Source organism: Sander lucioperca, chromosome 18, assembly GCF_008315115.2.
Source record: "Sander lucioperca isolate FBNREF2018 chromosome 18, SLUC_FBN_1.2, whole genome shotgun sequence".
In the NCBI taxonomy this organism is placed as follows: Eukaryota; Metazoa; Chordata; class Actinopteri; order Perciformes; family Percidae; genus Sander; species Sander lucioperca.
Window position 1 is genome coordinate 9,509,590 of NC_050190.1, and position 26,517 is coordinate 9,536,106.

Below are 26,517 nucleotides of genomic sequence, written 5' to 3' on the forward strand. Positions count from 1 at the left end.
AATTTCGGACCTCAAAATTAAACCCTCTCATGTGGCTTAAACAAACGTCAACGTTAAACACTGATGCAGTTTTAAATGTTTTATCACCACGAGTTTACAGACGTCTCTGCTGATTGAGTATCAGCTGTGACCTGAGCCGAGACACACCCACCAAACGAGAGAAAACAGATCTCAAACATAGATTTAATATTTACAGTCTATGCAGTCTATGCAGTTTCTCTCTCTCTCTCTCTCTCTCTCTCTCTCTCTCTCTCTCTCTCTCTCTCTCTCCCTCTCTCTCTCCCCGTGAGGTCGAAAATCAAGCTGTTCCACTTAGCTGCTCCCTCTATAGGCCTGGAGAACTTCCGTTGTGTAATCTGGATGCAGCGTTTTTTTGTTGCATTTGTTTTCTGGGTTGGTGTGCTTTTCTTTTTGCATCGTTTCATATTTGCAGTGCGTTTATGTATTTGGTTGTGTTGTGTGTATTTGCAGTGCGTTTATGTATTTGGTTGTGTTGTGTGTATTTGCAGTGCGTTTATGTATTTGGTTGTGTTGTGATATTTGCAGCGCGTTTGCTGAATGCTGCGCATGTGTTGTCAAATTAATGAAGTTGTTTTTCTTTTTGCATCGCTTCTTTTTTCGGGGTTTGCATGCTTTTCTTTTTGCATCGTTTTTTATTTGCAGTGCGTTTATGTATTTGGTTGTGTTGTGGTATTTGCAGCGTGTTTGCTGAATGCTGCACATGTGTTGTCAAATTAATGAAGTTGTTTTCTTAATTTGCTTGTGTTTTGTCTATTTGCGTGTGTTTTCTTAAGTTGCAGGGCGTTTGCCCCTGTCGGCCACCGTAGTTTCCCTATTTCCTATATTGAGAAGTACTGCTGTTTGATCTCACAGAGTAGTACTATACACTGGACACCAAGGAAACATCTGGATGAAGCTGTGGCTGCAAACATGGGAAAACTTTTAAGTGAATAATGTTATTTATCACAAGTAACTGGGAATCCGTAAAACTACTTTTTGAATTGTCATTGCAGCAGAGCTAGTGCAATATGTGGTATGTGCTTAGCTCTCACTGGTTACTGAGTGAGAGTGTTAGCTGAGTTTCAAGCAGTGACTCCCACATTAACTGACACATCTGAATTATTATTCATGTTTGTTCCAAGGGCTCCCAGAAGGAGCTGTCAAGATTGAATCTTAACAAAAACTGTGTGTGTCAGGAGAGGCCAAATCAACTCTGTTTTAGTGACTGGTCAGCCTTTGTTAGCTGAGTAAGAAACATACTGTATTTGCAAACTGTATACACAACCATAAACCATTTGACTCTAAGTAACTACATCAACTACGTTTCTTATGAATTCATCGTCACAGTCTTAGTAAGTACAGGAACCTGATGAAGAAATAGTGATACAGTGGTTTCATGGTTTCAGAGCATGAGGTAATTTGATATCTTTGCTAAAGGGTTCTCAAGCCAAGAGAAACAAGCATGGTTGCAGAAGTGTCCAAGTTTAGAGTAAGTCGAATTTAGAGCTGTACTCCACTGGGGAAACTTCCCTTTTTATGCTTGACCTCTCAACCTCATTTTCCACTCCTGAGAGCTGATCATATCTTCAATCCTCATCTCTCAGGCATCTAGTGGAAAGACGTCACAACGGGAAAGGAGAAAGGCTGCCTACACTGTTAGTATAACTTCCATATCATTTCCATATGACATCTATGCAATTTAATATTGCTGATTAACACAAACCTACTCCAAACGTATTCCAAATTTGCTTAACTAATTACAGCCACATTTTCTCAAGGGAAAGTGTAACCAAATACTGTAGGAAATAAGGTAAGAAAAGGTGGATAATCACACATAATTTGACTTGACAGTGTTACAGTCTCTCTTTCTCTCTCTCTCTCTCTTTCTCTCTCTCTCTCTCTCTCTCTCTCTCTCTCTAACTCTCTCTCTCTCTCTCTCTCTCTCTCTCTCTCTCTCTCTCTCTCTCTCTCTCTCTCTCTCTCTCTCTCTCTCTCTCTCTCTCTTCCTCTCTCTCTCTACAGTGTGGGATGTGTGTGAATGACAAAGTCCCATGTCAGCTCTGACTGCCAGTTTGCTGGACTGCTGTGGAAGTAAAAGCAATGAACGTTTCTTGGTGCTGGCTTTCGCTGGTGTAACTGAACCCTCCCCAGTAAAACACCCAGGCCTGTCCAACAGAGCAACTCCAAAAGCAAATGGTCTCATTATAATGCAGGTTCATGGATGATGAGGGGCGATGATGATTGTGAATCACATAATAGCCCACAAGCTCAATTATCATCACCCAAAAATGAGGACCGGACCACAGAAAGTGTGTTGATGGGAGGGAGACGATTGCACTGAAAAGCTGACTTTTTGACTGAACCAACTATTAAATAAAGTCCCCTACTCAATAAGACAGTTTTGCTCTCATTTTTTATGTCAACATGTAATCGACCAATAAGCTCTAGCTTAATTTGCCTCTGTTATGGCTCCCATTTAGAGCTCATATGCAGAGAAACACAGGGAGGTAAATTGCTTAAATTAAAGCATCTTATGGATGTTTTGCTTCTTGCAGCAACTTTACAGATGCATTTCATAGACTTCAGACAATGACATAACATTGCAGAAATGTATACCTTTTTCTCTCCAGCTTTTCACAAGCTACGAAAATCAGCTTATTTTAAGATTGACTGCAGTTTTTCAGGGAGGTTTGGGAAAGGGTTTATAAGCCCAAAGGGTTAAATAATATCCTCAACTATTAAGGGTTCAGTACCGTATGTGTTTATGGGAGTTAATAAAGGAAAATATTGAATAGGTTGGTAGCAACAGCAGCGTATTGTGGCCATAGTATAATGTATTCAGTATAATTATCACCCATCAATATTGCCAACCTCCCATTTTTGTGATACTGAAAGGTTTTCACAATCTCACTGCCTATAGTGATATAAAAACTGAAATTGAATCATTAATGATGTGATAATTATTCAAAATATTATTTTACTCCTCCTAATTTCACTAGCTCTACTTCCATATTAATAAAGAGAATGTGAAATGCCAAACAAATCATAACAATGTTACATGTGACATATTCAATAGTGGTTATGAAGTTGCTTCGGAGTGATTGTATTGATCCCCATTTAATGGTTTATGCTGACGCAGCACGGCAGAACTTACAGAGGTAGGTAGGTTCACTCGGCCTGCATTTTTGTAAATAGTGAGCTGCATTACTATTATGTAACACACGGACAGACAGAGTGATTATATAACGATGATGAGGACGATGACGAGGATGGATGGTGGTCACAGATGTACCAGCACACTTACACATAAAGTGTGATTTCTGAATAAGCACATTCTGGTGGGAAACAGCCAATTCTAATATGTCTGTTTTGGTTGCTATCATAATGACATCAATAATAAGATCAGAATCTTCCAAACTGTTGACAGCAAGGAGACAAATGTTGTGTCTACTGTATGTCATGTCTTGATGTATTGTATTATTCTGTGTCATGCATCTTACCAGTTTGCCCATGCAGCGCTGCTGTCCCACTCCATTCTCACATTTGTGGTGGAGGCTCATCTTGCAGGCTTTGCAGCGGAGGCCATGCTTTGCTGTGTTTCCCGCTAGGAACACCACATGCTTGGCTGTTGTACCTGATACACACACAGAAGAGAGGCAACAGGTTCAGATCTGTCATGTCAGGGACTCGAAAGGTGAAAAGTGAGTGGCAAATTACACACAAAAAGGCAGAGCAAATGGAAAATATTGTTCAGAACATGTCTCATTTGTTAATTTATTGTCTTTACACACTTATTCCTAGACCATAATTTCTGGAGTCGTTCCCAGCATGCACTGGGGAAAACCTGTGAAGTGACATGTGAAACGCAACACACATAACGTGCACTTCTGCAAAACCATTTGAACCAAACTGACTGTAATTGAGCCAGTGCTATCTCCAACATGTGAAACCATTTCAAACATCTGCGGCTCAGCCTCACTTATCAATGTGTCTCACAGTTGCTAGAATAAATGAAGATTAATCTGAATTATTTGTGAACCAAAGTTACGCAACATTACGACAGCAAACATTCAGCATGTGCGTGCGCATTTGTGCACAGGGGTCTGTGAAATGAGTAACAAATAAATATGGACAGAGAGATATATGAGGAAACTAAGATGAGAAAGAGAGTCTTGTTCAGGGTGGAGATTGTAAAGAGAAAGGTGTTGGCACCGAATAAAGCTTGCATGCCAACAACAACAGATTGTATCAATGCAGTTTTTAATGAGAATCACTGAGCTGGGGCTCTGTGACAGAAAGAAACACAACAAAAGGTTAAGAGATACTGCCATGCTTGGGGAGCAAAAAAGGAGTGTAATGTCAATGCAGGGGAAATCCAACTTTCACTGGTCGTCTTACAGACTTAATTAGCTACATTTATATTTGATAATCAAGAAGGTAGTCACTAGATTGAACAGGCAAATAGTTCAAGATCACCTATTCAAAAGTTCAGGCTCCTAAACTTTTAAAAAATTAAAAAGATCTTGATAATACTGTCTAGACCTTGAAGCATCACAGACCATATTCTTGTTCAGGGCAGAAACAAAACAAAAATTTCATATAGCATTTGAATACTGCTGTTACTGGGCTCTGGAAGCCAAATATCTAAAAATGTGAAATTATTTTCTTTTTAAGTGGAGCATCTGTCAAATGATACAGCCTCACAAAAGATAAAAGAAGAGAGTGGTTCCTGAGAAGACAAATGTTCTCTAAACCATTATGTGTTACACATAGCATGACATAAACCCCCACTTTCAGTCATTCCATATTAACGAGAGGACTGTGTTACCAATTCCCAGTGCTGTTATTAGTTGTAGTATGGCAGTTATGCACCTCCAGCTCTTTATTGATAAATCAATGAGCACGTGCCCTGCTCTGGCCCATACTCTGCAATGCGTGTGTGTGAAAATATGGACATGCAAAGGATTCATCGATCTACTTCAGTGGGCGTTGAGAGCGCAAGAAGAATATAAGTTTCATCACTGAATTGTCAACTTTGTTCACGATTGTCAAGTTGTGTATAGTTTTTTGTGCATTGTGAATGGGCATAGTGGCAAGCAAATACTGTCAGCATTTCAGACCAGATTATCCTAAAAAATGCAGCATATTCAGTTTAATGAGCAGGGGTGAAGAGGATCCATGAGCAGAGGTAACACTGGATTGTAAACATGAAACCAAGTAGAACACCTGATCCCTATACAAGACAGCAAACACAAGATACTGTGTACTTAAGGTACAAAGCCCCTCGTGTGTCATTTACTTAGCCAATAATGGGAAAAAATCTTCGTTTGCTCTTCACATTGCTTTAATGTGAACTGGTGTCACGGCTATCTGCAGCTGGGCAGCAGTGACAGGAACTCAGTAATGGGTGGAAAACTGGATCTGTATTCCCCATTTAAAGCTCTTGTGTTGCTTGGCTGAGCCTCACTGCCACAGAGCTGGCGGAGTTAGTTAACCTGAGATGGAATCCGGGAGAAATGTGATCCTGGCCTGAACCCCTCATCGGTCAGACACAGATTGCCACAACTATAACAGCGGGAGCCTAGGCAATGAGCACAACCCGCACCAATTTTTAGGTCACTCTAAATCAGGTCAACTGATGATGTTGTTTAACAACCACTTGGAGCTTAATTCTCCTTCAAGTCAGCAGACAATTTCTCTACAGCAAAACACCCTGACTCAAGTTCTTGTGTCCGTCTCTCTGAATGCACAGGGGCAGGAAGTGAATGAAGCCCTTGTCAATGAGTTGTTGATTGGCTTGTTTGAGCTGACTCACTCCAACATGGAGGAATAACGAGACACCTCCATGCTAACTTGTTAAAGGTAGGAAAGGAACAAACCACTGTGTTTCAGCAGGCCGATACAAGAAAGTGACATTGTCGACATCCTTAAGTAATGGCGTGGGGAAAGTGAGTGACAGTGCTGCTATCTCTAGCATTTGCTCTTTCTTGGCTACTTGGCTTTTGAAACCTATTCTTCATTTACACAACACCAAAGGAAAAGACTCCTGCCAGATTTTCCATACGTTCTTCATCTTGCCTCTCATTTTTTTCCCACAGTCTTTCTCCCTTAATTTTCCACTCTTTCTCTTCACAGTATCTCTCTCACGCTGCACACTCTTCTTACAATAGCCACACATTACTGATCCATTAAGCCACTGTTCTTACTTCACGCCTCCTGATTTTCTGTGCAAATAACCTTCATCGAGACAATAATTCCTCCACCTCCTCTTCTTCTTAAGCCCCTTCAAAACACTGACCCGAGCAGCTTTCTTTGGTTTATTTGCAGACATTAACCAGTTTCTCCCACGGCCCTTTGATTATTTTTTACCACTGAAAAAAACATTTCCCCATCTGGAGAATTAAAATGCTGAATACATTGCTATAGGTGGAGTAAAACTGTTATGAGATCGCTGAAATTAACTGTATAGGATACAAATGTAACATTAATTTAGGCTAAGAGTCTACAACCATGCTAGCATCTCTTTGAGACTGTACTGAGAGCTGCATGCTAACATTTTAACTATGACAACAAGCTGATGTTTTGCAGGTATAATGTTCACAACCTAATCGTGCATGCTGCTAGCAGATCACTTTCTTTGAACTTTTTATGAACTGACTCTTTTCAGCTGACATTTTCCCCACTGGCACCCATATAGTTTGGTATTTTATAATGCATTTTAATTGGCTGGTGTGAGGGATATTTTCATGGCATGGCAGACAATGTCAAGTGTCAACTGTAACACTAAAATGGATCAATGCAGTATCAGTAGAAGTTTATAACCACACAGCTGTTGTATCTTGTGTGTGACAGAAAGACAGAAAACACAACCGTCACCCACTAGTATACACCTCTTACACAGTCACTAACACTTACACAGTGTTAATGCAGGGAGATGTAGTGTAACCTCTGTTAGCATCACCACCATATCTGTCTACTACCCAACCTTGACCTCTGACCCCCAGATTAACTTCTCTCTGGGGTCAACCAAACCTGTCATATCACAGATTAATGCAAGGTAATCAAGTGAGATTGCTCTCTCATTTGTCTTGAATATGAACTTGTTTCATGAATTAATCCAGGGATTTGGATGCCTTGATTTGAGGCATTTAAGGGATCTTGTAAGTAAATTACTCTATAACACCTAAAAGTTGATGCATGATATCAGTGATTACTGACTGACAGTGATATTTTGTAATAGTATCCTAAATTGCTGCATTTTCCATCTGCATATATCCCTCATACAGTGTGTGCTTATTTTTTATTTAAAAAAAAAAAACAGAGTTACTTTACAAAGTATAATCTTAGCTCTTGTGGAATTTGTTACATAAGTTCATAACCTAAAATCACTATATATTGTTTTTCAAGCCTGCCCAGTAAATTATATTTCACCCGTTGTCAGCCACAAATAACCATCCCATTCACTCATGTAGATGTTTATTTAATAAGCCATTTGCTGCAAGGACATGTAATTACTATCTCAGCAACAGCCTGTACTCGATCAGAGCATTTTATGTACCAGTAAAACTAACTCACTGTGAGCCTAACAACACAGACATTTGCTTTTATGGACACAAGTTGCACACTGCACATAGTATTTAGCCTGTGTAATGGATAAGAAAAAAAGAAGGATAAAAGCTAGAGTAACCTTGGAATACATATAGGAACATGAGGTCAAAGGTGCACACTGAATACACTTCTTAGTTATACTCTAAATCTATCTAAAAACAATAATAACTGTGTGGATGTCCCACCCTGACAGGTTCAACAAAACTAAGAGGAGAGTGAGGAAGATGTCCATCAAGCACACGTGTGTGGTAAACTGTGTGTGTGTAGTAGCTTTACCTTTCTTCTATCAGCCTGAAAGACTGGTTTTGACAAAAATGTTGTTTCATACTAAAAGGAGAGAGTCAAACAGATAAAGTGTTGACTATTAAAATACATTTACAATCACTCCTGTGTATGACTGTGTTTTCTCTCTAAGTCATTATCACATAATCATTATTAGTATTTATTATTTACTATCCTTACTGTATGTTGGAGTACAATTGTTCAACTGAACACAGTATATGAGCTAGTCTCTTATGTACAAGGGGATTTAAAACAAAAATTGAACACCTACAGAAAAATAGTAATATGTTTATTGTTCTATTAAATATTGACTAATGTAGTACTGCTCTACCTTCATCTAGCACACCTAATGAGTGAGTCAGTGAGCACTAAAATATAATTCAGCCACTTCTATTATGGATGACACATTTAATTTGTACAGGCTTTTATATAATAAAAGATCCTCCCTTAGGAAGAAGGTGTAATGTTTCTACTGTAGGCTGCTTTTCGCGTTCGTGTCGGGTGTATCAAAAAGATATCGGGATTGAAAAACCTTTTGGCAGTGGCATTGGTTATGAGATGAGAGGTAAAATGAGAATATATTCCATTTAATAAATCATTTAAAGATCACAATATCCTTTCCAATTATATATTATTTTATATTGGTTTTAGGTGTTGTATCTCTATATTTTACTCGGGTTTGTATCTAGAGGATGATACTGACAAATGCAAAAATCTGTACTTAAAACACTTGTTTTTTACTTGAGAGAACCAACAGTGTGGTTTTGTGCACACAAAAATGTATAAATGTGTTTTTAGTTTGCTGTGCACTTATATTCCTTTAATTAAAAGTATTTTCCACTTCACAGAACCTTATCCACCTTTATCAATGTTATAAAACACTTTTTTTTATAAACAATTAGTGCACTATTTTAACTCCATAAACTTGTAGCAATTTCTTATGAATTGCCATTAGGTCTCAATAGTCACAGTATGTATCAGTTTGAGTTCCCTCCACCACAACTATAACCTGATCGCCAGATGGTTTGTTACACAGAACCATCTCAGAAGCCTTAATTGGATCAAAAAAATACCTGGCAGGGAACTGGATGAACCATCTGTCTATCACATGATCTGTCTATCATTGTTGTTTATAATGTGCAGTCGCGGCTGTCACACACATCTAAGTACCATGAATCTAAGTACCCTATATAAAATTGTTGTGAACTGATTTATGACTATGATCTGATCCCCTGGCATTTTCTGTTTTTGTATGTTTTATATGTGTACCATGTTATTTGTCAATAATTGAATTAAAAAAACTGCCAGTAGCTCCTCACATCAATAATATTATTGCACGAGAATCTCACTGCTGTGCAAGGTAACCACAACTATGTCTCTCTCTCTCTCTCTCTCGCTCTCTCTCTCTCTGCCCTTTGACAGCACCATCGCAGCTCATTACACACACACACACACACACACACAGAAAACCACCCTCCACTCTTCGCTCTCTCTGCTGCTGACCACACTGTGTTCTCATTAAAGCAGGACAAATGAAGAAGAAGGCTGCATCTTTTTTCATGAGTGGACCAGAGGGCTCAGCACCTATCACAGGGCCAGGCAGGCCTGATGTCATACTTTCATATTATCAACAGACCACCAGAGGCCCATTCAAGGCTTCGGCCACTGGCCGCACCTGACTGGCCACGCCACATAAAACACACTTGAACAATGGTCGTAAACGATGTAGAAGTATGTTTTATGGTGGGATGAACTTTAGTTTTACTAGTTGTCATACATTCAAAGCCAGTATGCATTTTAGATGAGCAATACCAACACTGTTGATTTCAAAAGGATTATAGTGTCCTCCATCCTAATGTGAAATGACAGAGATCGGTGTTTCAAGTTTTATGCTTGTGGGGATGGAAAAGCCGTGATATCAGGGGCTTGTTATGCAGATGGTACGGGCAGCCCTTATCATTATATTGCTGCAGAGGCCCTGAGAGATAAAGACTTAGTGGTCCCTCAGTACTGATGATTAACACGGAGGGGAGCAGCCAGAGAAGCTGGAACATCTGGCGAGGGGAGAACAGGTAGAGGAGCTGGCATGGTTGTTGGCTATCTGACACCCCAGCAGACAGATGGAGACACCTGGCTCAGTGTGCAAAAAAAGGAGAATAGAGATATTTTGGTCAGCAGGTCAAGTTACATGCTCAGTGTTAGGTGCCAGCCGCGTCAGATCGCCCTCAACCAAGAGCCAGGTTCTGTCCGAGGTTTCTTTCTGTTAAAAGGATGTTTTTCCTTGCCGCTGTTGCACCAAATGCATGCTCTTGGGGGAATTGTTGGGTTTAAAGTTATTAATATCAAATTATAGAGTCTGGTCTAAACCTACTCTAACTGTAAAGTGTCCTGAGATAACGTCTGTTATGATTTAACACTATAAATAGAATTGGCTTGTGTGTTCATTCTTACTGGGTGAAAACATGGTATTTGAGAAACAAAAGGTTGGCGCTTTAGGGGACAATAACCTCTTACATCCTGCTGTGTCCATACCATATGTGCATATGTATATATTCATTACTCTCTAATTTTGATTCTGATGACAGAAAAGTTTGACTTATAACTTCATCAGGTTATCTGATGAAGGTCTCATTATGAAAAGTCATTCTGAATGCTGTGATTGCAAAGTTCATTAGATGATGTGCATGATTTATTTTACCTTGCTATTTCCTATGATCTTGTCACTGTGCTTTGCTGATCACACTAATGAAGAGGGAGGCATTGTAACCATACCTACGATCATGTGGTTGCAGACATCACAGAACGTGGGCTTCTTGAAGATGTGCTCCATGAAGCAGTGTCCTGCCGAGTCTACCTGCAGCGGGTTGCGTGTTTGGGAGCGCGATGTGGGAGGAGGAGCCGAAGGGATGGCTGGAGGGACCGGAGGGATGGGGAGGCTGGTGGTGTGCGGCGGGGCCATCCCAATGTTGCAAAGATGGCCAGTGCTGCTGCTCACGTCCGAGAGCAGCTCCATCTTGTTGTCACTGCTGGTTCGGAAGAAGTTGTCTGCGCTCTTGCTGCGGATGCTCTTGGTTTTGAAGGACAAGGAGCGCTTGAGTCTCTGCAGCTGAAAACAAGAAATAAAAAAGTTGAAGAAAAATGGAGCAAGGGAGAGAAAAATACAGAAAATAAATGAGAAAAGAGATGATAGAGGAGAGAGAAGAATTCAGAGCAACTGAGTGAAGTAAATCCATTCCTGTAACAACCTAAATAATTTACAAACTTAGTCTCTAAAACCTTCAGGCAAATGTCTCAGTGCCCAATGGCTGATAGAATACCATTGCGAGGGGCAGCTTATCACTGCTCAGTGGAAAACCTTCGAGGTTCCCTACCTGGAAGGTAATGTGATTTCCTGGTTGGAGCAATGCATCGCATCAACACTATTTCTCACACACTGTGCTGCCATTTCAGCCTGTATCAATCTCCTTAGGCCCCTCTTTTACAGTAATGCTATTCATAACACTCCACACTGACAACTCCTCATTTAACCTCTCAGTGTGTACTTCCTCCTCTGTGAAACCCACTTAATTCTGGGCTCAAACATGCAATAAAGCTTCTTTAAGCTAATGTAATGTGATTTTATGGTTCTGGTTTCTGGCTGGTGTGTGGCTGTAGGTCTCTGATTGAAGAAATGGATTATGGTTCAAGTGATTGATGGGTAGGGAAGGACTCCTAATTATCCATAATATCCTAGCACACAGTACAGGCTTGAATGTATAACTCTAAACAGGTAAACACCTGTGAGGATTTACTGTTTTGCTGCTGAGGGCAGAGAGGTTGATCTGTCATCTTCAACGTTCCAAATGAATATGCACACACAAACACAGTTTACATCAACCTGATTCTGAGCCAAGATACTCGTATGAAATCCCAGACTTAAAGTACACACAATTAAGTGAATAAACATACATACATTGTTAGCTGTTGATATTGTTGCCACCTGAACAAATTGTTTAGAGAGCTTATCATTGCAGCTTTGGTATGGAGAAGATCAATCAATTCTACGGGTCACTCTGGAAACAATCAATTTGTACCCTTCACCATTACCACCCACACACAGGAATGCACAACAGACATGAACATAGAGCACACAAATATTCTACTGTCTGCAACCTCTTTTAGTTTTTGACTTGCATGGCTTTTACACACCCTGGAAGGAAAAATGATGGTAAAACATAACAATAATGTTAACACAGTTAGCTCTAGATAACTAAATTTGTAGATACCGAGCAATTTTTCAGTTCAATCAGTTGCACTTATTTACAAAGGATGTGATAAAGGCCACATCTCTCCTGTAAGGTGGTTTTATGTATCTAAAATAACGGTAATAAATAAAGATCTCTTTGAATCAGCAAAGTGAGGGATGTGTGCATGCATCGAGGAGCTCATGCTGTGTTTGATGGCACCAAATATATAAGAGCTGTGTTCTATCATAAAGCAAGGGGGGTTAATGGGGGCTGGACTAGATAATGCAAAAAAGAAGAAGTCAAAAGCCACTATTGGCATGTATATATCAATCAAATCATTGTAAATGTACTGATGCAGCCTCTAAACAAAGAGTGCACTCTAGAAATATGGGTGATGGTGGATGAAACCTTATGTGGCACTGACGTCACTAAGTGATGTATCTTAAAAAGCAGTAAAAGTTGAAACGCAAAATAACTTGTATCTTAATGTACATGCAGGTATGCTGTTATGTTATAATGGACTCAAATCAGCAGTATGCTACAATTTACACAAGAGTGGAGGCTCACCTTGCGCTTGTGATGTTCAGGCCTCACAGTATTCTTAAAGGAGGAATAAAAACACAAACACAGCTTCACTTAATGGTAGAAAACTTGTTCAGCCTATTGTGGAACTCACCTACTTGTCTGTCTGTAAGGATAATAACACATTTTCTTGAATCACTTTTTTGTCTCCCTGATGTGTTCTTCTACTACAACTAATGTGATTTATTGGAAGGGAGTGGGGTTGTTTGGCAGAGGCTTAATGTGAAATGTCAGCCAGGACTCTCTTGAAATACCCAGTGACCAGATGTGCCAAAGTAAAAGCTTGCATGCACAAGCTTTAATAGACTCCATACCTCTGTATGGTTCCAGCAAAAGCTTGAACTGTTTCTCTCAAGTTAACAAACTGTCATTTAGTAAATATTAAAGAGAAAGTATGAGTCTCATCTGTCCGGTCCAGGCCATCCACTAGCATCATGACTAGTCCAATAAAAGTACTGCTAATTGTAGTAGTATGGACAACATGTGACCCACAAAGATGGCAAAACGCCTGAGGCAGCTGTGGATCTCTATCACACAGCCTTCTTTCCTGCATCATCCACAAGTGGAAAATACAAACCCATATGGCATTTGTTTAATAATATACACATAATATTAACACCATATTGCTTCTTTCTCCACAATTTGTAGGCTGATCAAGAGCTTTAAATACGGTAGTCGTTCCATCATTATTGATCTAGGAAAAATTAATTTAAATGCCATAATGCCCAATCAGTTATAGGTTATAGACTCCTACCGAACTATATTTCTATTAAAGTCATATAAAGAGTGTGGTGCTCATTAATGAGTTTGGACTGATCTCATCTTTATCTAAATAGCGTTTCTTATATAGTACAATATCATGATGTTATTCTATTACACACTGAGGAGGTCTGTTGTACTAAAATGAGTCTGTAGTCACTCTTCACGGCACTTTAAACGTGTTTTCTGTCCTATTTGTACAGCTGATGATATTTTGAAGTCCCCCACTGTCATCGGTTGGTGGTATCCTCCTTATATTTAATCAGTTTAGGCTGTTTGTTGAAGCTGTTTTAAAAGGCTGATAAGTCAGTGAATCAGTGATTTAAAAAGTGACAGAGTTTACATGCATGTTGTTCTTTTTGGGAGCTGGTCCCTGTTGAGTCGATTTTATTGTCATGTTGATAGAAGTTAGTTTGCCCTGCTCTATTAATAAGAGTTAGACTGATGCACAGTGCGGATCCCACAGTACATCCGTCTATCCGGGGGATGGTAAATAATACATAATAACACGATAGTCCTACCTTTGTTTCCTGATGGCTGGCGTTCGCCGTCGGGGATTTAGGTGTCTCATCCTGGTCCCGTTCGTCCTCTTTGCCCCCACTTTCGTCCTGAATCATATTGGCCGGTGGGATCATCCTCCCTTTTTCGAGATCTCCAAAAAAAACAGTTGCTCTGTAGAGTTTGTTTTATACAAGCTGTTTAGCCTTCATCGTTTCCATTTCTCTATAGTCACCGTGACCTGAAGTTATCCAGACCCACTGCTGCAGCTGTTGCGAAGAGGGAGATACGAATTTCATCCGCCGTCAGGAAAATGTGATAAAACGTCTTGAGGAGGCTGCTAGAGTGCTTTCCAAATCAAAAGTTGAAAGGCAGTCCCGTTCGGCTTGAAAGTGTCCTGTCCTTCTAAAGGAGGCTTTCGCGATTATCGCGTCGTCGTGCGTAATGCTGCCAAGACATCTCCAAGTCCACGCTGTGCGCCGTGCGCCACTGCCAATACTCTGATGGGCGGGGAGCTGTAAGCGATCAAGGGAGGGAAGGATGGGGAATATGACAACATTCAAAAATCCAAAATTTATAGGAAGACGCACGCAGAGAAAAACACCGAAGTGGTCAAATTTAATCACTGCTACGTAAAAAGATGTTTAACAGTTTCGCAACATTGTGTCATTCATGTTTCCAGGGCTAATCCACTTATTTTGTAGAATGTTCTGGAAGTTAGTTATCTTCCTTGTTTAGTCTAATTGACATGGACCTGTACCTGAAACAAATAGTGCTTTGGACAGCAAAGGTCTCTCACTTCAATCAAGTAGGCTATGCTTTGAAGACTATATAATTATATTTAAGAATAGAAAGAAGCTTTGTTTTGACCAAAATTATACTGAATTGTTAAAGGAATAATTCAACATGTTGGGAAATACTCTTGTCGTGAATTAGAAGAGAATACTCGATTCTGATTGGCTGCAGGGTGTCCATTGATTCCTGCTATACCATGGTCTGGATGAATACACAATTCTGATTGGCTGCAGGGTGTCCATTAATTCCTGTTATACCATGGTCTGGGTGAATACTCGATTCTGATTGGCTGCAGGGTGTTCATTAATTCCTGATTCCTGAAAACATGGTCACCTACGAAGTAGTTCCAGTGAAACTGCTGGTTCACTGTTCTAAATCAATGTGCTGGCTATAGTATCAGCCTGCATCTAAAATCTGAATATCCTATTTACAACACTAAGTGTAGTCCTTTAGTGCCTCGTCCTCTGAACACCACAGGATGGCGACTGTTACACTCAAGCTGCAAGAAGTACATTGCCCATCTGAACTTATGATACTTTGTTTCACAGCAATCATCTGGCATCCCAGTTGCTTTTCAACTCACTACTTCAGGCTGCATCCAACAATGTGGCCTATCATTTGTTCGTGAAAATCTTCTTGATATTAGTTTGGGGATAATGACATGATCATATCTTAGGTTCGCCCTATTTACTGGAGTACTGAACAGCGTTTCCTTTGAAGAAACGGATCAGCTTGTAAAAAGGTTTAGATTTTGAGTGCAAAATGCATGAAAGTATAAATTAATGGTCTTACTTCTTCTTTTTTTTGGCAAGTGACCAACGTATAGGCGGGCTAATGCCTTTCAAGGTGTCCATAATCAGGAATTAATGGACTGGGGGAGGCAACCATCCTTCACTGCGCATCGGACGGTTCTGGCCTCCCGGTCGTCCATTAACCTCGTCAGGCATTATCCTTTACTTAGATTAGTTTAGCATAAAGACCTGGGGAAACAGCTAGCTAGCCGCTGGCTCTGTCAAACCCACCTTTTCTGAAAGAATACACTCAAGAAGCAACCAAGAAAACAATGACACTGTCATATATTATGGATAAGCCATTTTTTAGGAAATAAACAACATTATGACACTGAAGCTTTTGCTGTGAAATATGAGGAGTCTCACCCGTTGTGCCCGCTGTAGTGATACATCACGCTGCCTCCCTTCAGGCTCCCCTGTGATGTGATGTCCTTGAAGTTATAACCTATAGCAGGATGAAGGAGGCAGGCGCCAGACTGCAGCCTTCTCACCCTGACAGGAATGCAAACACCACCACAGTCCCAAGGAGTGAGTCTACATATCCAGCTCAGTTTCTGCTAGAGATCACAAGGGATTCCCTCCTAAAAAAAAAACAGCTTCATGCCCTGAAATGAGACTCAAATCTGGTTTCATGTTAAGAATAATCACTTGAGCTTTTTTGTTTTGTGAGGCTAGTTATCATTTTGTCAGATTATACTTTACTTAAAAACTGTGGATGTGTTATTTTGACACTCCTCGGCCACTTGTGATAAACAAGCTCCCTACAATTTACAGCATCATCAAAAAGCATCATCTGAATGACGAGTATTCAGGGGGCGATGATGCATTTAGTGTTAAAGAGCCATACATCAGAGAAAGCACTGCAGAGTGAATGAAGCACAGAGATGCATGACTGCTAATAACTGTCTGGGTGATGGCGTGTATATATATCTACAGTTTCATATGTGATGGAGTTTAAGCTACAGGTTGTTTACCCTGTGCTTCGTTAGTTTAGAAGGTGCAGAATAAGGTGTTATTAATCCACAGTTGACAGGTTTGGGGTATAACTGCCAAAGAAGCTGTGAAAGCCAAATTAATCTATAAATTTAGATGTATTCTGAGAGAGATCAATGACTGAGGACAGTTGTACATACCTCCTGTCCTTGTACCCATTTAACTCATGAACTAGGCCTCATCAACAGGATCAACTAAATTGGGAGACTTCTGGGAAACAAAAACATTTACACCAAGGTGACCCCAAAGACTGGGGTGGTGAATCTCTGACTTAGGAAATGATCTCCCTGATATCTATAGACAAGTGAAACGTGACTAAATCCATTGTTGCAATTTGACAATCCCATCTCAAGGTAATCTTACTCACTTTTTCTGAAGCTTTGTTGAAATTCACTTTTCATGGTCTTTATGAGCAAATGGAGTTTGTTTAGTTCTCATGAAGATTGACCCATTGATATACAAGCTGTTCTGAGTTGGGAATCTTTAGTCCAACTACTGTTCAAGTCAAGAATGACAAGTTGACTTCACATGCTTGACGGAATAGTTTGACATTTTGGGGAAATACGCTTATTTGCGTTCTTGCCGAGAGTTGGATGAAAGGATCGATACCACGCTTGGTTAGCTTAGCTTAGCACAAAAGGCTGGAAACAGGGAAACAGCTAGCCTGTCCAAACGTAACACAATTCTCCTGTCAGTTCCTTTTAAAGCTCACCAGTGCTGGTGATCTAATTCTTTGCAAGAAAGCGAAAACGTGTATTTCCAAAAATGTCAAACGATTCCTTTAAATTAAACGGCAACATGGATGAGAAGTCCTAAAAGTAGATGAAATTTCTAAAGAATTTCTAAGAATTTCAGATTAATCTCCATGACAACTGAAGAAGGATAAATTAAGATCTGAAACCCTCAAGCACTCTAAACTATCCCTCTTAAGCATATTCTTTTTGATGATCTCTTAACCGATGGACTGAAATAAATTACTGAGATGATAGAATAAAATTAAGTACTTTTACTGAACAGTATCTTAAGTGTTACAAACGCATGCAGGCCCAGACATGCGGGCCCACAACCCAGACCTCTCCATGTCTCCCAGGTTATGAGCAAATGCTGAACAGTTCAGTCCCTATTTATTTCTCTCTCGGTGTTGTCCTTCCTCTGTGTCCTCAGAATGTGTGGGGGATGCTTCATGCACCCCAGTCCAGTAGAAGTCTGGTTTCACTCCAAATGGGTTGACAGAATCCCCTGTCTTCCTCTTCTTCCCCTTTCCTGTGTTCCTGCTTATCTGCACCCTTAATCCATATAGGCGTAAACTAATTTTATGACTTCAGCTTAACTTTCTGTGCATCAAGGACATTTCCTTGAGCCACTTTCTCAATGATTATCACAGCTCTTTTGCAATGAGCACATACACACATATAGGCACATGAAACACTTATACTATAACTTGAATAATATGACACCTTTAGGTAAAATACATGTCTAAAATAATAGAAATATCTCTTCACAACTGCAAACTCCATCCACTGATAAAGACTATGGAGTTGACACCTCCAGAAAAACCATGTAAGGGGACCTTTAGTTGGGTACTTTTTCTTTTCTACTAATTCCAAGGTCAAGAGTGAGCTGTCATGCTTACCTGTTGAAAATGTAGTCCAATTTTTCCACCAGTTAGGGTCTGCCGTAAACATTTATCAGTGTAGTAAGGATGGTGTTAAGATGAAATCACAAATCAGTTGGCGCTTTCACACGATACCCCATTGCCAGGAGAGTGCACAAGACAATCCCCCGAGTTAGTCAGAGAGCCAGACAATCAAAACATGAGTCAATGTTGCATTTGTGCATGTACTGTACTGTATGTCCATGAGGTGTGTGGTTACTGTGAATCATGTCAGCAGAAAAAGCCAAATACATGACTAGTTGTGTCAGGAAGCCAGAGGAGAGAGCAAAGTGTTAAAGAGGGAATGAGAGACACAGAGAGAACATTATAATTTCCTCTCTCAGCTGCTGGACCATCGCAGTGGAAGGAGGGCATGAAAAGATGAGAGAAGAAGACGGAGCAATGGAGGAGGATAGGACAAAGGACTGGAGCGATAGGGGTTCATTATTCCCAATGAGAGGTTTCAGCGAGGCAATGTGAAGTTGTCCAATTTCATGGCTCACAGTCGTTTGTTTTTTTTTAAAGGATTTTTTCTTTATTTATTTATTTCTTACAATTGTATTCCTATGTATAAACAACACATTATTAATAGAATATATAAAGACACCAGTGTGACCTCCTCCATTTGTTCTAATCTTGAGGTATTTCCTTTTGTTTACCTGAAACCAGTTGAGACAGCCTGTAAAAATATATATTTGAATTGTTCAGCAGATTATATCAGAAAGTGCATTCCATCCCAGCAGACAGAGGAGGATTACGGTCAAACCTTCCAGACACAGTTTTCAGTTTTATTTTTATAACCTGCTCTGGTTATTTTTATGCATTGAATATGATGATTCATGTGTAAATACGTGCAGGTCTGTTTTAAAGTCTGATTGCCACAGAAATGTCACACCAAAAAGACTTTAATAAGACGTCTTCATCAATGGAATTGAGTGCAGACTGTGAAGAAGCTGTCTATTCTATCTATATGTTTATTCATCCACATTTTATTTTTAGTTTTCATAGTTATGCAGAAGCTGAAATTGATTATCAACAATAATAACTATGATATAGTGATGTACAAATAAACCATGACTTTGTAAGGATCACACTCGGATTTACATGTGCGTGGCAGTCTTGTTGATGGGGATGTGTATTTTAGGATGTGCTGAAATGTGTGTTTTTGTGTGCTTCACATGTTGTTTGCAGGCGGCTTCCACTGAGTTGTAAATGGTTGTTTGAGTACCTTGCTGCATATGTAATGACTTCACACGGAAATGTGTTGCATTGGTTAAAAAAAACATGCAGCTTATCTCTGCCTTTGGAAGATTAGAATGATCTCCAGCTGTTGCTGGTTGGATTTATAAAAAAAACACATTCAGCCTATTACATCTAACACCTAGCAAGATATTAATTTACATTAAATATAACCCTTTGTTTTTACAGTCAAAATTTGTATGCACTCTCTAAAAAATACATGCAAAATTATGGATTAAAAGGGTTTTTTTTGCTTGGATTGGTAAAAAAATTAATAATGAATTAGTTTAATGTTTTAGCATGCTTACATTAGCTCATTAGTCATAAACACAGAGTTAAGGTTAATGGGAATATAGTTTTGAAGGTATTTGATCATAAACCACCACCAACCAAACAAAAAGACAGAAGGTCCCTTAAAACAAATGTGATGGTAAAATATTTATATTTCAATATTATATTTTATAATTATTATAATAATTATTATTAACTACTATTAGTGAAGCATTGTGTTTACCTTCCAATAAACGAATGCATTCGTTCCTCAGTAACGTCTCATTAACTTATTACCTAATGATTCATTAATACAGTAACTCCCAGTCTATTTATCAGTAACTAATCATTGGTGTTGGAGTCACAGTCATTCAGGAACTTCTCATTAACTAACCAGTCGTTCCTCATTCGTTCCTCAGTAACTACCTACATTTTTGTGTACCTTATTGTAAAGTGTTACCGATACTACTACATCATCCAAAACACAAAGAGCATGGCCTCAATGGTACTGCCCTGATTATGAAGCTTGAAGTTATATATGTTACACAATATTTTAGGAAAAACAAACACAAGGGATGATAGTGGTCGTAAGTGAGGATGATTTGTTGTTAAATCATGATGGTTTCTGTTAATATGATCTGCACCTCCAAATTTCAAGCCATAATATATTTAATAATTTCTGTGTGCTGATCTTATGCCTGTAAACAAATCACAACATGCGGGTTAGAAGATGTTACTTTTTCTTGTAAACACTACACAGTCATGCCATTTCTGCTCATTGTGTCTCATGAGGTTATGAAATCCCCTATCAAGCTTTGTCACACTTGCATGTGCCAAACTCCACATTTTGCCTCTTTCTGGTTGGTTCTCAGCTACTCATGTCAACATGTCAGCCAGCTATTCTTGGAGTGAAGTTTCCTGCTCACGCACATGGTGTTCGCATTAGTTTCTGGTGCCAAGAAGACATGATCAGAATTAAATCCTTTCATCAACGTTCATGGCAGAAGTAATAGAGCTAACATGTGATTGTAGTAATTCTAAATAATGATCCATGCATTTTTTTCTTTATCATTATTGCTCTTTTTCAGATTTATTACAATAGTCACTTTTTGACAACACTGTGAAAAATGTATGGGAAGGTGACTTTCTAGTTAGGGAGGTTGTTGTGATTATGATTGGATCAGTGGAGCTTCTGTACCATGAATGTTTTCTAATTTAACACTGCAGCAGTTCTATAATTTATATGGATCATAACAAAAAGGCATTGCAAAGCATTTCTGTAAAGTTCTGTCAATGATTAATATTTATTTCTAATATTAATAATTTCAGAGCAAACAGCAAATATGTGAAGCATAATAATGAAAACTCTAATTTGATCGTATTTACTGCAAATGAATGGAGCCATATAGAGAATAAAATGATATTAAGTGGTTGAAATGGCCCTTTAACACCTGTCATCTCTGTGTCCTCAGCTCAAAGCAAAAAATGAAAATGTTACCAATTACCAATAACCTAGCCTGACATTATACACACACACACACACACACACACACACACACACACACACACACACACACGTCCCAGCATGTGTTGCAATAATGGGCAATGTATTCCCTTAGAACCAAAGCTAATTAGCCCATCTTATTATGAGCCATCCTAGGAATAGTCTCTGCAGGGTACATGACAAGTAATATATATATATATATATATATATATATATATATATATATATATATATATATATATATATATATATTGCAGAGAGAGAGAGAGAGAGAGCGGGAGAGAGAAAGAGTGAGAGATTTCAATTAAGAGAAGTGTAACTTCCTAAATTAACAAATATATAATGATACCATACCCAGGGACCTTTGTTGCATGATAATATACCATGGTTTGTTTTCTCATTATTGAGAATTTTTTTTACAAGAATAGTTTGACATTTGGGAAATACACTTATCCACTTTCTTACCAAGAGTTATAGACGATGATCAATACCACTCTCATGTCTGTTAAATATAAAGTTACAGCCAGCAGCCAGTTAGCTTAGCATAAAGACTGCATACAGGGGAAAACAAGTAAACCCCTCCACAACTTGGTTTTTGTGTGGATTAAAAAAATGAGATATGTTTTAATTAAACAGCTTTTGCCATAAGCTAGCAGCAGGTGATTAGTTTAGCATAAAGACAGGAAACGGGGAAACAGCTGTTTCTGTCCAATGTAAAATACTATGCTCACCTTTTAAGCTCATTAATTGCATTAACAAGTTATGGTGCTTTCTAATAGAACTTGTGAACTCTAAGTTTTCAGAAAACTTCTAATTACGAGGTTGTGAACAGAAGAGGGGGGCGTTGATATGGACGGAGAGTGGTATCAATCTTCTCATCAAACTCTTGAAAGGTATGCGGAGACATTTATTTCCCAAAATCACCATAAGTGAAATGTGTGTGAACATGGCAGGTTGATATTACTCTAACACTGAATGTTTTAAAATGCTAACTTTGTCTCAGCACGTCTCTACTGATTCATGAATCGTCACCACTTTAAAGGTGTAAAAGTGAGATGTTGAACGTGGTGTTCAGGTTCGAGCATTGTTCTTTCATCACTGTATTTGCTCCAGTGACGCACTGCTGACCCCCCTACATCCATGTAACTGGTCTCCAGCTGGTCAGAGCAAATGAGACAGCAGAGACTAAAAACAGCACAGAACAGCAGCTGATCTTCTGCCTTGCTGAGAGCATGGTATCTCAGGCAGGTTGATCGAATGTTGTTTGTGGTCACAACATATTTTGCCAAATAAACCAAAATTCCTTAAGTTCGCTAGGTGCCTGTACCAGGAATATCAGGAGAAGTTTACTGAGTTATGTGGATAACTCAGTAAGAATTTGCTTTACAGTCATACTAAAAAATACACCCTTAGTTTTAAAAAGCAACAGTCAGAGAAACATGACCAAAGGAACTGGACAAAACTTAAATATGTTTTAATTATGTCAATATGCTTAATTACATTAAAATATCAACAAAAGTTTAAAGGATAGGGCTGATGTAATTCTACGTTGTTTTTTTCTATTATTGTTAACAAATCCCCTAAGAGGGCCAAAATGAAAAATGTGTCAGTCCATCTCGCAATACTTTCTGACTTAGTTTCCTGTCTGTGGTTCACTGCCACAAGCCCTTTGATTCCTATTGAAGATGTAAATCTCTACAAACAGCTCACAAATGTATAGTTTTATTTCTAAAAAAGACAAAAGAACTACATTTATTTACCAAAACAGCTGGGCACTATAGTTTTCAGCAAATGCAACACAAACAAGAGCAAATAGTAAATTTGTGGAGGACTCATGCCCTCTTTCACATCAGCATCAAAGCTTTGACGCTCATCAATTTTCTCTTCAATCTCCTTAATCTACACTGTTCTACTCATCTACTCCATAAATAAGATGTATATTAAATATATTGTAAAATGTATGTATTTTACATGAGATTGACTCAAACTAAACTACAGTTCATGGTGCGAAGGAGTGGCTCATTGATGTATTTTTGAGTTTTTGGACGACAATAGAGGCACAGAGAAATAAGCAACACAGCAGCAATTAATTCTTGTTTTTGTGGGGTTTTTTTACATTGGATTTGTTGACAGAAGAAAATAATATATCACATAAATATTTCATATATACTATGTCATTTTCTGGTCCCATGACAGTTGCAAAGAGGAATGTATGAATTACAATATGCCTACATAAAGATCATCTGACTTTTATTTTAACTAAAATGTGCTCACTGGCTGCAGACTTAATCAGACATGCAACTCATGTAACCACCAGTCTTTTTTTCACTTTGCCTAAAGTGTAATGTTTTATTTATACCACGTGTTGGTTCAGCCAAGCAATCTGATTTATTAAAGACTGGATCCAACCGTGCTAATCCCCATAAAACATGACTAGCTGAGCTTTATTGGTTGTTATGTCAATTTCTGTGATAACAAGGGTAATTAGCAGTCTCTCTGTTTGTCTTTTGTCTTGGATTCATATATATTTACACAAGTCTTTCTCTGAGATCACACAGAATGAACTGTTTGATATTTTAAACTCTTTGAAAAAATGTATGGTATAAATATGTATTTTTTTTTACTAATTTGTTTTTTTTTTACTCATGCTGACAGCTTTATGCCTCTTTTCCACCATCTGATCAATCTCTATATCAGGCTTTCTATCTTTTCCTCCAAAAAAGGAAAAATGGAAAACTGCTCAAATCACCCCTATTTTAAAATAAGATGATCCAACTCTTGTTCGAGCTACATCCCAATATCAATTTTCCCAGTAATATAGAAATGAATGAAAAGAAATCATCTCCAACCAATTAAACAATCATCTGAAAAGCAATAACCTCCCAATATGGTTTCCCTTCTATACCCGATCAGCCATGCCTGCATTATTATGAACAAACTCAGCTCATTTTAACTTTCCTAGTGGTAATGATGCTCTCCTCATATCTATCTAAAATGTTGTAAGTTGTAAAAATAGGTCAAATAACATTTTCCCCTATAACTTGTAATATGGGCAGCATTTTGGTTCCTTTACTGTTTCTACTGTATGTCAATGGTCTTCTAACTGTGTATAACCACTATAATTGTCTATTTTATGTCGATGATGCTGTAATTTTTCTTTCTGAACTCTCATCTGATCTTCACTATTTGCATGACTGAATGCAATCGAACCAACTAACTATCAATGTCAAGAAAACAGGATGTATTTTAATTCCACTAAGAAATCTTTGTCTGGCCCCATTCATTTTGTAAATCAAACTCACCATCACAGAAACCTACACATTATCTTGGAGTACACCTCGATCCACATCTCACTTACTAAAGCTACATTCATAACTTGACGAAGAAGCTCAACCAGAAATTGTATGTTTATTACCAGATCAGGCCATTTCCAGTGGTGGAATGTAACTAAGTACATTTACTCAAGTACTGTACTTAAGTACAAATTTAAGGTAGTTGTACTTTACTTGAGTCTTTTCTTGTCGTGGCACTTTCTACTTCTACTCCACTACATTTCAGAGGGAAATATTGTGCTTTTTACTCCACTACATTCATCTGACAGCTGAATACTTCTTCCACCACTGACCATTTCTCACTAATATTGTCTCGGACACATGGTCCTTACCACATAGGAAACCATTGAACAACAAGACTGTACAATGTACAATAGAACTCATAAGATCCATGGAAACCTTCCTCCTTGGACTCACCACTGCACTGCACTTTCACATTCTAACGCCCGGACTTTTCAGAATTACAAGAAGATCCAGAACAATAAATCCCTGCCAACACTTACTGCTCTACTTCCAAAACACAACACAAGAGAGGACTCAGAGATCAATTTCGCATGCACTAACTCCAGTACCGCCCTACAAAAACAATTAGGATACACTAATTTAATCATATATTTGGCATTGGTTGTTTAATCTCTGGTTGTAGCTATTCAAGCATCACATTCCTGATTTACCTTGTTAGAATGTTCCTGGTGTTTAACCACAAATATGAATTACTTCAAATAGTAGAGTAGTTTATGTCGCCCCCATGAGGAATTCGGACACGGAGGATTAAAAAAACATGATGGACTCTTCAGAAGAGGTAATTATCTTCAAAAGTCACCGGACGACACAATCTTCTGAACATAGCCATACTGAGAAATACAAAGAGAGTTGTGTTGAGCTGATAGTCTTAATTAGTTTTGTAGCAACTCATTTGGCAATGGCTTGAATGTAACGGACATTTATTAATATGAAAAAGTTACACACTAAAGCTTTAAACATGGCTTATTTGAGATGAGACCTTCAAGGCAAAGCGGGCATCTGCCCTGGACAACGGGTTGGCCTGGGAGGCATCAGGTTGTGTTTGTAGCAATTGTGGTTATTTGATTAATCACGGTTTTATTTGGTAATATTAATTGCTAAAGAACAATAAAAACTGAATGTGTGTTGTGTTTGTGTGGGGTGCATCTTGAGCTCATTTCTTCCCCGGGGGACTCCAGCAGGTTAATCTAGCCCTGGAGACATTAAAGATTTCTCATGGCTACTACGTTTGTCATATTTGGGTAAATTGGTCAAAATGTTTCAATGAACTATGAATAGAAGCTTAAAAATCATCAGCCAACAAAAATGACCATAATTTAGTAACAAACGTCTTGTAGTTGTTTACTCATCCACCTATGGCAATGAAAGATGAACAGTATTTTAAAAATCCACATTGTCATTCAACCACTTTAAATGCATAAATAGTTTGTCACAAATGTATGTACAGTACTTGGAGAGCATATTTGCTTCTGTCATTTGGTTTTTTTTTCTACAGAAACTGCATCATTTATGAATGGCAGCCACATAGGCCATGATACTGGGGTACCATCTGGGACTTACAAACCGGCCCCCATCAATTTCTTATCACTTAACTTATTACTCCGAGCTTATTTCTTAAACAGTCATGAACCTGGGATCATTTTTCTTCGGTATCGATTTGCCTAATTTTCTTTTTTAAAGGCTATTCAGGGTCTTTTTTTTATACGACTGCCATTTCCTGTAGACACTTTTGATATATCTTCCTTCTAAGGTAGCTGATTAATGCTAGTTGTCCCCCATGAGGAGATGGCAGTCTGAAACAAGGCCATGACGATGACTTGCTCCAATTAGCGGAATAAAATGATGGATAAGAACACACCCCAGATATCTGGTTGCTGTGCTGTCCTAATACAGATACCATCAACTTAATCTGTAATCCCTGGTCATCAAGGCTTTTTTTTTTTTTTTTACTTTTTTTCTC

The 26,517-nt window shown here is 38.7% G+C and overlaps 1 protein-coding gene across 2 annotated transcripts in view; it reads right to left on the reverse strand.

Moving 5' to 3' along the window:
- The window catches only part of stac (SH3 and cysteine rich domain), a 32,683-nt gene extending 18,211 nt beyond the window's left edge, over window positions 1-14,472 (reverse strand). Inside the window, exons 1-4 of one of the 2 annotated variants that reach the window (XM_031282138.2) lie at window positions 13,979-14,472; window positions 12,684-12,716; window positions 10,663-10,996; window positions 3,501-3,634 (exon numbers count right to left, since the gene is read on the reverse strand). In XM_031282138.2, coding sequence (XP_031137998.1) covers window positions 3,501-3,634; window positions 10,663-10,996; window positions 12,684-12,716; window positions 13,979-14,092 — 615 coding nt within the window. In that variant the 5' untranslated portion in view covers window positions 14,093-14,472. The remainder of the gene's footprint in view (window positions 1-3,500; window positions 3,635-10,662; window positions 10,997-12,683; window positions 12,717-13,978) is intronic. The other variant, XM_031282147.2, reaches the window with a different exon arrangement.
- Between the last annotated feature and the right edge of the window lie 12,045 nt (window positions 14,473-26,517).